The 15,075-nt window shown below is 39.5% G+C and overlaps 1 protein-coding gene across 1 annotated transcript in view; it reads right to left on the bottom strand.

The window, feature by feature from the left end:
* The window catches only part of Rhot1 (ras homolog family member T1), a 71,101-nt gene that overhangs the window by 26,653 nt on the left and 29,373 nt on the right, over positions 1 to 15,075 (bottom strand). Inside the window, exons 8-12 of the mRNA XM_050128582.1 lie at positions 14,687 to 14,788; positions 5,899 to 5,997; positions 5,343 to 5,451; positions 4,241 to 4,361; positions 3,906 to 3,912 (exon numbers count right to left, since the gene is read on the bottom strand). Of these exons, the coding sequence (XP_049984539.1) occupies positions 3,906 to 3,912; positions 4,241 to 4,361; positions 5,343 to 5,451; positions 5,899 to 5,997; positions 14,687 to 14,788 (438 nt within the window). The remainder of the gene's footprint in view (positions 1 to 3,905; positions 3,913 to 4,240; positions 4,362 to 5,342; positions 5,452 to 5,898; positions 5,998 to 14,686; positions 14,789 to 15,075) is intronic.

Consider the following 15,075-nt stretch of genomic DNA (forward strand, 5'->3'; position numbering starts at 1 on the left):
CACACACACACACACACACACACACACACAAAGAATATTTAGAAAGGTACCAGGAGATGACTAAAAGCACTTGCTGAGCAAGTCTGAAAACTAAATTTGAATCAACAATATCCATGTTTAAAAAAACAGGGAACAACGAGATAATGGTCATCTTTAGTCCCAGCACTCAGGAGGCAAAGGCAGGTGAAACTCTATGTTTGAGGCTATCCTGGTCTATAGAACAAGTCTGAGGACAGTCAGAGCTACAGAGAAATCCTGTCTTGAAAACAAACAACAAAACAGGGGCCAAAAGATGTTACAGGTGCAGGCGTCCGTAATCCCCTGATCATACTAACTAATCAACTAAATAAATAAATGTATTAATATATATTTGAATTAAAAAAAATGGTAGATGGCAAAGACCAACACCTAACGATGTGCTCTGACCTCCAAACATGTAGCATGACACATACCTGCCCTCATACATAAACATGTTCACACATATAAGCCAAAGTCACACATATGACACACGTACAAATAAATAAATATTAAAGATAGGGGCTGGAGAGATATCTTAGTCATTAAATTCTTGTCATAAAAACATCAGAACCTGAGTTCCATCCCCAGCACACATGTAAAAAGGCAGCTGTTTTTTGTTACTGTTGTTTGTTTTTCAAGATAGAATTTCTTTGTGTAGCACTGGCTGTCCTGGAACTAGCTCTTATAGCTCAGGCTGGCCTCAAATTCATAGATATCCACCTGCCTCTGCCTCCCCAATGCTGGGATTAAAGGCGTGCATCACCACAACCAGCAGATTTTACAGTTTGATTGTTGAATTCTTACCCTATTATATATAAACAAATGTACAGGTGGGTACAATATAACATACAGAAGAAGACAAGAAATGGTCAGTCAGTATTAGTGTAGGTAATGAACATAAAGGTAATTGTCTTCTAGTTCTAAGTTTTCATTGGATTTTTTTATTTTTTGGTAATAGACTATACTTTTGTGAATTTATAAAAATATATTTGGGGCTGGAGAGGTGGCTTGATGGTTAAGAGCACTTGACTGTCCTTCCAGAGGTCCTGAGTTCAATCCTCAGCATGGTGGCTCACATCCATCTGTAATGACATCTGATTCCATCTTCTGGTATGGATGAAAATTGAGCACTCACATACATAAAATACATATAAATACTCATGCCAGGCAGTGTTGGCACAGGCCTTTAATCCCAGCACTCAGGAGTCAGAGACAGGCCTATCTCTGTGAGTTCTGGCAACATTGTAATGAGTTGTATTAACAACTGTCAAAGGTTAGGTGCTCAGAAGACAAAAACAAAACATGCTTCTACTTTAGAATTTTTAAAAATTATTTGTTTATTTGCTGCTTTGGAGTTTTTCGTTTGTTTGTTCATTTATTTTTGAGGCAGGATGTCATTATTAAGACAAGACTGGCCCAGAACTACACAGACCAAAATGACCCTGGACTCTGAAGGACATTAGCTCACTCCAGCATGTGGCTCTGGCAAACCTTGCTCTCTCCCCATTCCCTCTGCCTTGTTAAAATCTGGCAGATTACATTCCTTTTCTTTTTTAAAATTTCCTTTTATTTTTTTGAACAATTTATTTTTATTTTATCTGCACTGGTATTTTGCCTACATGTATATTTGTATGAGTGTGTGAGGTGTCATACCGTGTAGAACTGGAATTACGGACTGTTGTGAGCTGCCATGTGGGTGCTGGAAATTGAACCCAGGTCCTCTGGAAGAGCAGCTAGTGCTTTAACCTTTAAGCCATCCCTCCAGTCCCTATATTACATTCTTAAAGCTAGTCATCAAGGTCCTTCTAGCTTCGACTTCCTTCTCCTGAGCTGACTACCAAGGTCCATCTATCAAAGTATTGAAGTCCAGCAATCAGAAGCCCCATTTGGCTCACTTAATTAACATGCCCAGTTAAAATTAGATACATCATCCTAACGCTGGGTTTCCCCTTATACCTTTATAAACTGCCATGTTCCTTTGTACCACATCTGTTACCTCTCTATGCAGAGGCAATCCTTTGTCCTCTGTGACAAAAGCCTCTGCCCTCTTTCCCTTCTCCTTCAATCTCCATCTCCTCTCCTTGTCTCTTATCCCATCCCTGCCCTCTGTCCCTCTGGGGCAAATAAATCTTTGTGCCGAGAACCTGGTCTGAGAACGTCATCGTGGGGTGCTGAGCGGATACCTTTCCTTTCTTCTGAATACTGTCTCAGCTTCACAAGTGCTGGGGAAAAGGAGCATACTACCACCACGGCTAATTTTTATTTTCAGGTGTGCTGGCTAGTTTACATCAACTTGACACAGTAGAGTTATTGGAGAGGAGCCTCAATTGAGAAAACGCCTCCATAAGATCAGGCTGTATGTAAGACTACTCTTCCAGAGGATCCCAGTTTGAGTCCCAGCACCCACATGATGGCTAACCACCATCTGCTGTAATCCCAGTTCCAGGGTATCAGATGCCCTCTTTTAACATCTGTGGGCACCAAGCATAACATGGTGCAGAGACATTCATGCAGGCAAAATATCCATACAAATAAAAAATTTTTGAAGTAATAATTGGAACTGAAGAGATAGCTCAATGGGGTCAAGTCCCCAGTACCCACATAAGAAGTTGGGTGTCGTAACATAAACACCTATAACCCCAGGGCTAGGTTTAGAGTAAAATGGAAAGAAGTTTATCGAGGGGGCTCGCTGGCTGCCAGAGTTGCTCCAGGTTCAGTAAGAAACCAATCTCAAAAGAACGAGCAGGAGAATGACGGCGCAGGAAAACCAATGTCCTCTTCTGATGTCACACTCAACACACATCCCCAGTAAGAATAATCTCCTGCAGAATGTATCCATCACAGAACAGCATAGGGAAGATAAACGCAACCGTTCAGCATGTATGTATGTAGTGGATATATGTATTGAAAAACTATGTTGAACTTTAGCCGACATTTGGTTCCTTAAGTTTCAACCTAGAACACAGAATTGGACCAATAATCTAATCAATTATACATATAGCTGGAGGTGTGATTCTTAGACAGAGAAATGGTACCTTGAAGGTAAAATATGAGTAAAAGGTAAGAAAAAAAGGCCAGAAGATATCAAGGCCCAATTATGACAGACCACAATTCCCCAAAGGAGAGAAAAGGCACCCACAACCAGTCTCTCCTGAGAGGGCATCACTGAGGCCGCATTTAAATATGTAAGACTCAAACAGTATTACCAAAGGAAAATATCTACACATACCAGTTGTTCAGGGAAAAAATGCTGAACATGAATTAAAAACAGGCCATAAAAGTGATGGGGAATCAAGGCCAGCCTGGTCTGTAGAGCTAGTTCTAGGACAGCCAGGGCTGTTACAAAGAGAAATCCTGCCTCAAAAAAACAAACAAACAAAAAAACCCAAAAGGGGAGGGGGAAGCATCATTTTTTGACTCTAAAACTATGATTACACAGTATCTTTATTCCCTCTGTTCTCAATAAAAGTTTTTCAAAAGACGTGTAAGGTTGGGTGTGGTGGCACAAATTTGTGATCCCAACACGGCCAGCCTCATCTACACAGTGGAAACCCTAAAACAACAAAATTTCAACTAGGTAAATAAATAGATAAAGAAAAGTAGCCAGGGGGTGGTGGTTCACACCTTTAACCCAGCATTTGGGAGGCAGAGGTATGAGTTCAAGGGCAACCTGGTCTACAAAGCAAGCTGGTTTACAAAAAGCCAGAGCTGTTGCCCAAAGAAACCCTGTCTCAAAAAACAAAAAGGAAAGAGAAAAAAAAGTGCTTATTACATAGTGCCGTATTAAGTACCAACTCTCAACTGTGGATGATTTTGCTTGTGAGAGGACATTTTCGCTTGTCACAACTGAAAGAAGAGGTGTTACTGTCATTTAAGCACCTGCTCACCATGATCCTATAGTGAAGAGGACAGGACAATCTCTACAATAAAGAATTTTCTGGTCAGGCATGGTGGCACATGCCTTCAATCTCAGTACTTGGAAGGCAGAGGCAGGCAGATCTCTGAGTTCTAGGCCAGCCTGGTCTACAGTGTGAGTTCCAGGACAGCTAGAGCTAAATAGAGAGACTCAAAATATTCTCTGTTCCAAAATGTCAGAGTGCCAAAGTTGAGAAACTGCCCATAATTCTAAATTAGTCACAAGACACTTAAAAATTATGCATAAACAAAATAAAACTTAAAAATACTTGGCAAGTGAGATAAACCAGAAAGCTGAGGTACCTACAGGGGGAATAAGTACTCAGGCGTCAGATCCAGATCATCATCATAACCAAATCGTCGAAGTACAGTCCAAGTAGTCTCATGCCTCCCCCTCTGGATAAAAAGTGTATGTAAAAAGAGAAAACCTGAAATAAAGTAAATCAGTAAATACAATTGATGTGAAGACTGTTAACTATGGCAGGGAGGAAAGCATACAATGTGAGCTGGATTTGTGAGCACTCAAGTGTCTGGAAGAGCTCATTTCAGACTCATTTCCCATAACACCCAGCTCTGCAAGAGCAAGCAACGGACAAAAGAGACAAAGTAACATCTAAAGGAGCACAATGACAGCCAGAGCCACATGATGAAAACCAATGGGAATGATGTACAGGCCCCCTCGCTTACTTCTATAATGGAAAAGTCTGGGCTATAATTTCATTTTTTATTATAGCATATGTATTCAGGCATCTGTACCGGCCTGCCCTTAGGATCCTGACAGGACAGTCCTCAGCTGCAGCTACTAAGAGCACCTCCTGTGCACCTGTGCTACTGCTCACCTTCAGTCTCTTTCTTTTTCTCTCCTTCTCTCTCTCCCTCTCTCTTCTTCTCCCCCTTTGTCTTCTGCCACTCCTGTCCCCAGGGTCTGGTCTCTGCCCCCTCTGGCTGCTCCCTTCTCTCTCCTCTATCATTAATCCTCCTATGTGAGCCTTGTTGCACAGTGTGACTTTTCTTCATGGCATTTTTTAAAATTACAACATCATCTCAACAAGAAATACTACAATTGGAAAATTGACTCATATGCACAGTCCCTAAAAGTAATTTTTGCCTAAAGACAGCTTAATATGTAACATGCTTGTTATATGCAACATATAACATGTAACATGCTTGTTGTATGTATCTTTCCCTCATATTGTCTGCATATCTAATCTAACTAATATCCCTACCTCTAATTTAGACTGACAATAAAGATAATAATCTCCCACCAATACTAACATTTCCCTAATGTATAATACTAATTGGAAATATTAAATTTAAAGGGGTGGGAAATGTGCAGAAACACGATTGATGCGGTGTTGGCCCTACATGTAAGGCCCTGAGGAGAAAGTGATGAAGAAGCCATCCCCTACCTCTCAGCGTCAACCCACTGTCAGCCACACCGTCACTTAAGTGCTTTCTGACCACATTCTTGACATCTTCCAGAGCTTGAGGAGCTAAAGGAGTATTGAAACAAATTCTCTAGCAAAAAACATAAAATAAAATAAATGTAAAAAGAAACCATCATATAATACACAAATACAAAAGTGCTTATTTAAAAAACTAAGTGCTTCAACCAAAATAAACAAGTACATGTCATCTCTATTTCCTATTATTTAAGCAAAGTATGTCCTACTTGAAGAAAGAAACCTGTAGCACTCCTCGTTCTCTTTCAGAAACATACAGTCTTTGTGTGGTCACATAATACAAAATCCAGAAAGCACAGCGCTTCAGAGTTCATCATTCTTCACACACCCACTGAATACCACAACCCCAAATTATCAAAAAAGTCTCAGTTCCTAGGCATAATAGGCTTTTCATACGTTAAGATTTAATAGTTGGATGTGACTGCTTTGCAGATAAGAAAATAGGTTGCTAGTAGCATACTGCTAATCTAACCATTCTTAATCTGAAGCTAAAGACAGTTACCTGAAAGAAGTTGAGTTCGGCATCGTTCAGAGTGCCATCATTATCTTGATCAGATATTTTAAATATACGAGTGAGGGCTTTTATACAAGCTGGTTTCATCTACACAACAGTGAGAAAAGAAACAAAATGATTTAAAATACATTTTTCACAGACAAAGTTTAGAAAACTTTTGATAGTTTTTATTTAACATCAAAAACTGATAACATGGGGAGCTAGAGAGATGGCTCAGAGGTTAAGAGCATTAACTGCTCTTCCAGAGGACCTGAGTTCAATTCCTAGCAACCACACAGTGGCTCACAGCCATCTATAATGAGATCTGATGCTCTTTTCTGGCACATAAGCAAACATGCAGACAGAACACTGTATACATAATAAATCTTAAAAATAAAAATAAATAGATAAAACTGATAACATAAAGAAATGAACTGAAGCTAAGTAATTTCCTTTTTTTCTTTTAAGCATAGAGGACTGAACCTACAGCTTGCTAGGCAAACACTCTATAACTGTGCCATCTCCTCAATCTTTTCTTATTTTTTTTTTTAACTCCTGGTTTTCCAAGACAGGATTTCTCTGTACAGCTTTGGAGCCTGTTCTGGAACTAGCTCTTGTCGCCCAAGCTGGCCACAGAGATCCACCTGCCTCTGCCTCCTGAGTGCTGGGATTAAATGCATGCACAAGCGCCCTTTTTAACCTACCCCATATCCTGTACAATTTGCCTGTCAGTGCTCGTCTTCACCTTGTCTGAGGCAGAGTCTATTGTGTGCTCATGGGGATTTTCCTTTCTCACCTTCACTTTTTGACAGAGAAGCACTGGGATCATATACACAGGCTAGTGTATCCAGCTTATGTGGGTTCTGAAGATCTGAACTCAGACCCTCACCCTTGTGCAGTTTACTCCAGCCACCTTTTTTACTGTGTATTTTGAGCCAAGGTCTCACTTAATTGCCCAAGCTTAGCCTCCCAAGTAACTGGATCATGTCTGACCCAGCATGAACAGCAAAGCAAGCCCATGATTTTTATTATGTTCTATCTCTCTCCCCCTTCCCCTTTTTTGCTGACACCTGGCCTTTGCAATAATATAGCTCAGGCTAGTCTCAAACTTTGAATCATCATGCCTCAGCCTGAGTGCTAGGATTACAAGCATATGCAATCAAGCCTGGTTCTGTGTATGTGTGCATACCAGAATACATACATGCTGGGCATCAAACCCAGAGCCTCCTGCTAAGCAAGCACTGAGTTATAAGCTCAGGCAAAAGAACTCAATGTTTTTACTCACTCCATGCATATGTAAAAGTTGGGTAAAAAATGAGATTATTCACAAATAGCTTACAAAATATCACTGGTTAGTAAGTATATGACTTTTACTTAGTTGCCATTATAAGATTATTGACATTTTGGAAGTGAATCTTGTCTTTTTGAGATTTATAAAACATATAAGTAATGGTAAGAAATTTATTTGGCAAATTCTTTAATTATTTTAGGACATATAAAGGATAAAATATCTGATTACCCAAGAATAAGATTCATGGAGCTATTGAGATAGCTCAGTCAGTACTTTTGGCAGAAGCATGAAGACCTGAGTCTGGATCTCTAGAAGCTATGTAAAAGCCTGGCATAGGCCCATGTCTGAAAACCTAGTGCTGGAGTAGAGACAGGCAGGTCTCTGAGCATGCTGGTCAACAAGACTAGATGAAAGAGCAAGTTTTAGGTCTAGTGAGAGAGCCTATCTCAAAAAATATGAAGGAGCTGGGCGGTGCTGGTGCAAGCCTTTAATCCCAGCATTTAGGAGGCAGAGGCAGGTGAATCTCTGTGAGTTCGAGGCCAGCCTGGTCTTCAGAGAAAGTTACAGGACAGCCAGGAATGTTTCACAGAGAAACTCGGTCTTGAAAAACAAAAACAAACAAAACAAAGTATGATGGTGATTGAGGAAAAACATCCTGACATTAATCTCTGGTCACATGCATAGACAAACGCACCCCACACAAAGGTCCATACTCGTCTCCAGGGTGATCACTGTCAACAATACTGAACAAAAGACTTCCGGAGACTAATGATGTAGGATGTAGTACAGCGGCAGAATGCTTGTGTAGTGCGCCTGAGGCTATGGGTTCAATCCCCAACACTATTCAGGGGGAAAAAAATCACCAGGAAGAATTTTTTTTTTTTTTTTGAGATAGGATTTCTCTGTGTCTTCCTGATAATGTAGACGGGGCTGGCTTTGAACTCACAGAGATCCACCTGCCTCTGCCTCCCAAATGCTGGGATTAAGGGCATATACTGTTGATATAGATATAAATAATTTGCATTGGTATGGGTTTTATGGTCAATTTTGTTATATGTATATGTATTTTTGATCTTGATTAAGGTATTGTGATTGTGTAGTTCATTTAAAAATGTAATGTATAATTAGAAAATATAGGTTGTTAATGGATAATCATCGCTAATAGTTAAGCTTGTAGTCATGTTAGTTAGATTTTCTAGATATATAGAGATATATTTCAATTAGATAGGCATTCTTCATATCTCTCAAAGACTGCAGAATATGGCATTTTAAAATATTTTAATAACTTAGGACTTTTCATGACAAGGAGACACGTCTGCTCCTGGCAGCACCAATCTACTTCAAAAGGAAGATGGGCATCGAAGAGGATCCTTTATGGAGTTGGTTAGCCATTTGGGCAAGAAACTGCTCTTGCATGGACCGATGCATAAACTGAACACAGAGAACCCGCAGAGAGAGGACTACTGAACTTGCCTAAAGGTGAGATGGTCTTTCGGGGTTCCTGATTCATGAAAGAGTCTGCGAGACATTCTGCAGGACACAGCAGAAAATGACTGAACTGTCTTTGAAATTTCCTGCTTGATAAAAATGTCTGCTGGATACTATGGGCCTGTAGGCTGAAGATGGGTGCCCCAACAGTACAGAGGAACTTTGGGTGACTGTCCAGGCAGCGAGATGTCTCTGTGATTTCTAGAGTTTTCTTATTTCTTGTTTGATAGGTAATATTATATCCTTCTGGAGTTTTTGATGGAATTGAAGAATGAATAGTTATAGTTTTCCTTAATTATGATAAAAGATAAAATAGATATAAATATTGTAACTGTAATTCTTGCTTGATAACTGTTTTGCTATATGTAATTTTACTATGTTAAAATAAAAGCCTTCCTTTTTGTTTAAACAGAAAAAGGGGAAATGATGGAGGAAGGACATTGATTAATTATAATAAAGAAACTGCCTCGGCCCTCATAGGACAGAAAATTAGGTAGGCGGAGTAGACAGAAGAGAATTCTGGGAAAAAGAAGCTTAGTGAGGAGTCGCCATGATTCTCCCGCTCCAGACAGACGCAGGTTAAGATCCTCCCTGGTAAGCCAGCTCGTGGGCTACACAGAATATTAGAAATGGGTTAGAACAATATGTAAGAGCTAGCCAATAAGAAGCTGGAACTAGCCGGGCCAGGCAGTGTTTGAAAGAATACAGTTTCTGTGTAATTATTTCTGGGCATAAGCTAGCCATGCGGGCAGCCGGGTGCCAGGGACGCAGCCCTGCCGCTGCTCCTATTTCAACATACTGTCAGGCCTGAAGAAGATCACTGAAGTTTATTTGAACTTGGAGGTAGATTCACTCATATCGGCTCCCTACCCTCTCTCAGCAAGAGTATGTCATATTAAAAAGAAACCACAATAATTTCTTTGAAGTCATTTTTAGTACAGTTTGTTATAAAGAGTGCTTACTAAGTTTTACATATATTTTCTGGAAGTAGAGCCTTTTCATTTGTTTTTCGAGACATGGTTTCTCTGTAGTTTTAGAGCCTATCCTGGAACTCGTCCTGTAGATCACATTGGCCTCGAACTCACAGAGATCAGCCTACCTCTGCCTCCTGAGTGCTGGGATTAAAGGCCCACCACCTGGCCTGGAGGCAGAGTCTTATGAACCCATTTCTTACCAGAGAATCAGAGAAATAAGACAATAGAATGATAAGACATATTCATTAACTTATAATGCCATTCCTATGACTACACAGAGGAAAAAAATAATGAGAATAGTTGTGACTATAATATGAAACTAAGTTGCAGAATTTGGGGCTGGATAATAGCTCAGCAGTAAAGAAGCCTGCCTACAAGCCCAAAGACCTGAGTTAGGCCATCAGGACGAATATGGTGGAAATAAGGGAACCAACTCCCAAATGTTATCCTCTGACCTATATTCACCCATGCAGACAGACACACTGTGTACACACATACAAATAAGTGAGGGAAGAAACAAAAAAAAATATTTTTAAAAATTACTTTTAATTGTGTGTGCGCAGGTGTATGCACTTGAGTGTGAGTGCCCTTGGAGGCCAGAGCTGTTGGAGAAGCAGTTACAGCCAGTGTGAGGCAGCACATGTGGGCACTGGGCACTGAACTCAGGTCTTCTACAAGAGTAGTGCATACTCTTAACCCTGTCAAAAATATTCTAGTAAAGCTTAAACTTAAAGCTTGTACACATATAAAACAATATATAGTCTAAAACTTGAAAGCTTTCTATGGTATTTATACACCTGTGGGCTGGGTAGCAGATAGCTTTATTCAGGGACCGGAGGAAGGGCAGGAGATGAGCAGATTAGCGGAACTAATAATAGGCCTAAGTACAGAGCAATAGTTCAAGAGCTTAGAATAAACTAAGGAGGTACTGGCATACATCTTTAATCCCAGCACTCTATGGTGAGTTCCAGGACAAACAGCTACACAGAGAAACCCTGTCTCAAAAAAACAAAACAAAACAAAAAAACTAATAGGGAATTTAATGTATCACTGAGGTAAAGGCCTCTGAGGTAAATTCTAATAATTCAAAATATTTTCTAAATTTCCTTGACTATGAAATACAGCATATAGCTGGACTGGTCCGGAATGCATTTGTAACTAGTTAACTTTGGTGAGACAAGTCTAGAAAGCACTAGGTTAAGGATAATTTTAAAAAACTTAAGGAATCATAAATTAGGAATAAAAGTGAGAAACCACGGCCAAATTAAGGGATATTAATTCTATCTGACTATATTCTATCAGGGCAACATAGCAAATACTTTAAGCTTTGGAGCCAAATATGCAAAATCACAGATATCATGTAGGTTTTATTTATATAGCACAAATTCCCTTATTTTTCCTGAAAACATTTAAAATGTTAATATAGTAACAAGCGAGTCTAATTTTGTCAAGTAGGTCACTAGAGAAAACAGAATTTGCGGGGCAGTGGTGGCACACTGCTGAGACAGGATCTCTGAGCTTGAAGCCAGCCTGGTCTACAGAGTGAGATGGACTATATGGAGTGTGGAAATTTCCTGGGGCCTGCATCAAAGCCTAAAGAACAATGCTGCAACTGAAGTCTGGGTTTACAACTGTAAGAGCTTTGCTACTGAACATCTCCTCGCCGTTTGTCTTGCACTGGAATGGGGACTGGCAGCACTAAACAGCAGCACTGCTCCAGCTGCTCACCACAGCCACGAACATAAACAAGGATGGCTGGTATACCAATGGAACACAGTTTTTACATATCACAAAACACACTTCATTTTTACTTTTTTCAATAATTAAAAATACATAAAATGTATTCATAGCTCATAGGTTGTAAAAAAGCCAAGTTTGGCTGGTGGTTCTCAACTTTTTTTTTAACCAACTACTCAACAACATTATAAACTTCAAATTTTTATTTATTTTTAGATTTCTTTCTGTGTGTCTGTCAACATGCCACATATGTGAGAGTGCCTGAGAAGGACAAGAATGTGGGCTCTAGGATCTGGACTCAGGACCTCTGGAAAACAAGGAAATGCTTTTAACGCCTGAGCCATCCTTCCAGCCCTCCAAAATTTTATTTCACCTCAGGACAGTGATAGGACTAAGGAATTAAGGAATCCTACAACTGGGAAGGCAGAGGCAGGTGGATCCTATAAAGCGAGTGCAAGGACAGACAGAGCTACACAGTGAGACCAAAAAACAAAACAAAACAAAAACCAAGAACAAAAACCCTCGGGGTTGGAGAGTTGGCTCAGCAGTTAAGAGCAATTGTTGCTTTTGCAGAGGACCCGGTTTGATTCCCAGCCACAGGCTGATTCACAATCATCTGTAATTCCAATTACAAGGAATCTGACACACTCTTCTAACCTTCTCAGGACCAGGCATCACATGGTATACAAACATACATGCAGACAAAATGCTCACATATACAAAGTAAGTACATCTAAAATTGTTTTTAAAAAAAATACCTCAAGCCGGGCAGTGGTGGCACATGCCTTTAGTTCCAGCACTAAGGAGGCAGAGAGAGGCAGACATCTGTGAGCTCAAGGCCAGCCTGGTCTACAAGAGCTAGTTCCAGGACAGGCTCCAAAGCTATAGAGAAACCCTGAGTTTGGGTGGGGAGGGGGGTACAGAAAGGGAGCACTGGCTACTTTTCCAGAGGTCCTGAGTTTTAAGTGCCAGCAGGTACATAATGGCTCACAACCATCTGTAAGGAGATCTGGTGCCCTCTTCTGGAGTGCAAGCATACACGCAGACAGAACACTATATAATAAATAAATCCTTAAAAAATAATAAAATAAAAATTAACCTAACTAAAAAGTGGGCATAAGTCCTTAAGTAGATATCTCTCCAAAATAGATATATAAAAATTGTTTAAGATTATTAGCCATTGGGGTAATATAAATTAAAATAACAATGAAATAAACTGGTATTTTCTTTTTTTTTTAGTTTATTATTTTCTTTTATGTGCATTGGTGTTTTGCCTGCATGCATGTCTGTATGCTGTGTGTGGGTGTCAAATCTTGGAGTTAGACAGTGGTTAGCTACCACGTGAGTGCTAGGAATTGAATCTGGGCCCTCTGGAAGAGCAATCAGTGCTCTTAACTGCTAATCCATTTCTTCAGCTCCAAAGTGTTATTTTCTAGGATGAATGTAATAAACCAAAAGTCCAAAAGTATAAATGACTGCTGGCAAAGATGTAAATAAGTTGGAAATTTCATTTGGGTATGGCAGTGAATACCAGTAATCCTAACAGTTGGGAAAGAAAGGTAGGAGAATCAGAAACTCCCAAGTCATCCTCAGCTATACATCACATAATAAATATAAACACACCCCAGGATGCATGAGAATGAGAGAATGGAGAGGACACAGACTGAAAAAGAGTGGTGGCATACATCTTTAATCCCAGCACTCGGGAGGCTGAGGCAGGGGAATCCCTGTGAGTTCAAGGCTAGACTGGTCTACAAAGTAAACTCCAGACAGTCAGAGATACATAAGAGGGGCGGGGAGAGATAGGAGGGGAGGGGAAGAGAGAGGACGAAAGGGGAGAAGAGGAGGAAAATGGAGGGAGGAAGGGAAAAGAAGAGAAAAAGAAATTGGATATTGCCTGACAGTGGTGGCACACTTTAATCCCAGTATTAAGGAAGCAGAGGCAGGCAGATCTCTGTGGGTTCGAGGACAGCCTCGTCTACAGAATGAGTTCCAGGACAGTAAAACCTATATAGAGAAACCCTGTCTCAAAAAACAAACAAACAAACAAATATTAAATCTTTATATGGCAGGTGGGAATGGACAATTTCGCTGCTACTGTAGGAATATCTATCTGGTGGTTCCTCCCTTAGTTAAACATACAATGGTCTTGTTACTTATCGAAAAAACTGAAAACAGGTGTTTCAAGAAAAAAAACCAAAAAACTTGTGAACAAGTTAACATTAACAGCAGTCATTCACAATAGTCAAAAGGAAGACTACTTCAGTAGACACCAAAGGATAAAGAAGAGTTGTTCTCTTCATATAATGACATTTTATTTAACTAGAAGAAATTAAATAGATACACACTACAACATGAGTGAACCTTGAACACAGTGCTAGTGAAACAGAGAGAATTAAAAGCTACTCATTGGTGACGCCACTGTCAGGAACCGTCCAGGAGAGACAAAGCGGATCAGCAGTTGCCAGGGGTGGGACAAAGAGGGCGGGGAAGAATAGAAGGCAGTGGAGTTCCTTATGAGGAATGTAACTTTCTGAATATACTAAAACTCAACTGTATGCATGAAAGATGTAAACTCTGTGTTATAGATCTTTAAGAAATGAGTTTTAAATCTATTACAAATTTTTTATTAAATTCTGGGTGTTTCTTAATGGAATTACTGTATTTCTTAGCTATGAAAGCATATCCAAGTTACATCACATGTACCCAGGAAAAAAACTTTTAAGAGGTCTGAGAATGTAGCTCAAGGGTAGCACACTCACTTACTATGCATGAAAGAAACCCTGAGATCAGTTACTGAAACAAAACAAAATTCTACCCGAGTTTTTGCTTAGATTCATAGATTTTTTTCAGACTGATGAGATCGATTAGCGGGTAAAGAATATCTGCTACCAAGTCTGACATTGGACCCAAAGAGAGGAAAGGGAGAACTGACTCCCACAAGCTGTCCTCTGACCTCTATAGGCACATCATGGCATACATCCAACTCACAAAATATATACATAAAAAATTAAGGGAGAAGTTCATAGATTTTATAGCTGCCAAGTAAGTAAACAATTAATATAGTCTTGGCTGTTTTACTAGTGATGCCAGTTCTATGTGTTGGTAGCACTATCCAAAAAAAACAAACTGGAAACTTTATGAAGACACACTATCAGCGTCCCTGAACCAGAACACTCAATTTAACAATTTAATAAGCAACACAATTAGATTTCAATAGCTTCATCTTTTAAAATGTTTAACAGTACTAAAACCCACAAGCATATATATTGTATCATTCAGGCCAACAGAGCACAGCCTGGGTTACCTCTTTCTCCTCTGGGCAGTAAAGAGGCCCTGTAGGATGAAGAACAGCTTTCTGTGCATAATAAAACAGCTCTGATATATTCTTCAGGTTTTTTGCTGAACACTAAAAAATAAAAAATATAAGTTTTAAATTTTTCATATTTTAAAATCTGAATCAATTATGATAGCTAAAAACAATTCCTTCCCATTCTCAGGACTTCTCAATTTCTCTACAGCTACATCCACTCGGTTTAGCGGGAAAAAAAAAGCCAGTAAGTTAAGAATTAAGGTTCCTTGAAGAAACTGAAAAATAAAATTTCCTTTGTAGAAAGTACAAATGTCTCCATAGAGCTTTAGAGGAAAACTTTTTTTTTTTAAATATTTATTTATTATGTATACAATATTCTGTCT

This window comes from Alexandromys fortis, unplaced genomic scaffold (genome assembly GCF_014885135.2).
Source record: "Alexandromys fortis isolate MF-2015 unplaced genomic scaffold, M_Fortis_MF-2015_v1.1 scaffold_80, whole genome shotgun sequence".
Taxonomy (NCBI): domain Eukaryota; kingdom Metazoa; phylum Chordata; class Mammalia; order Rodentia; family Cricetidae; genus Alexandromys; species Alexandromys fortis.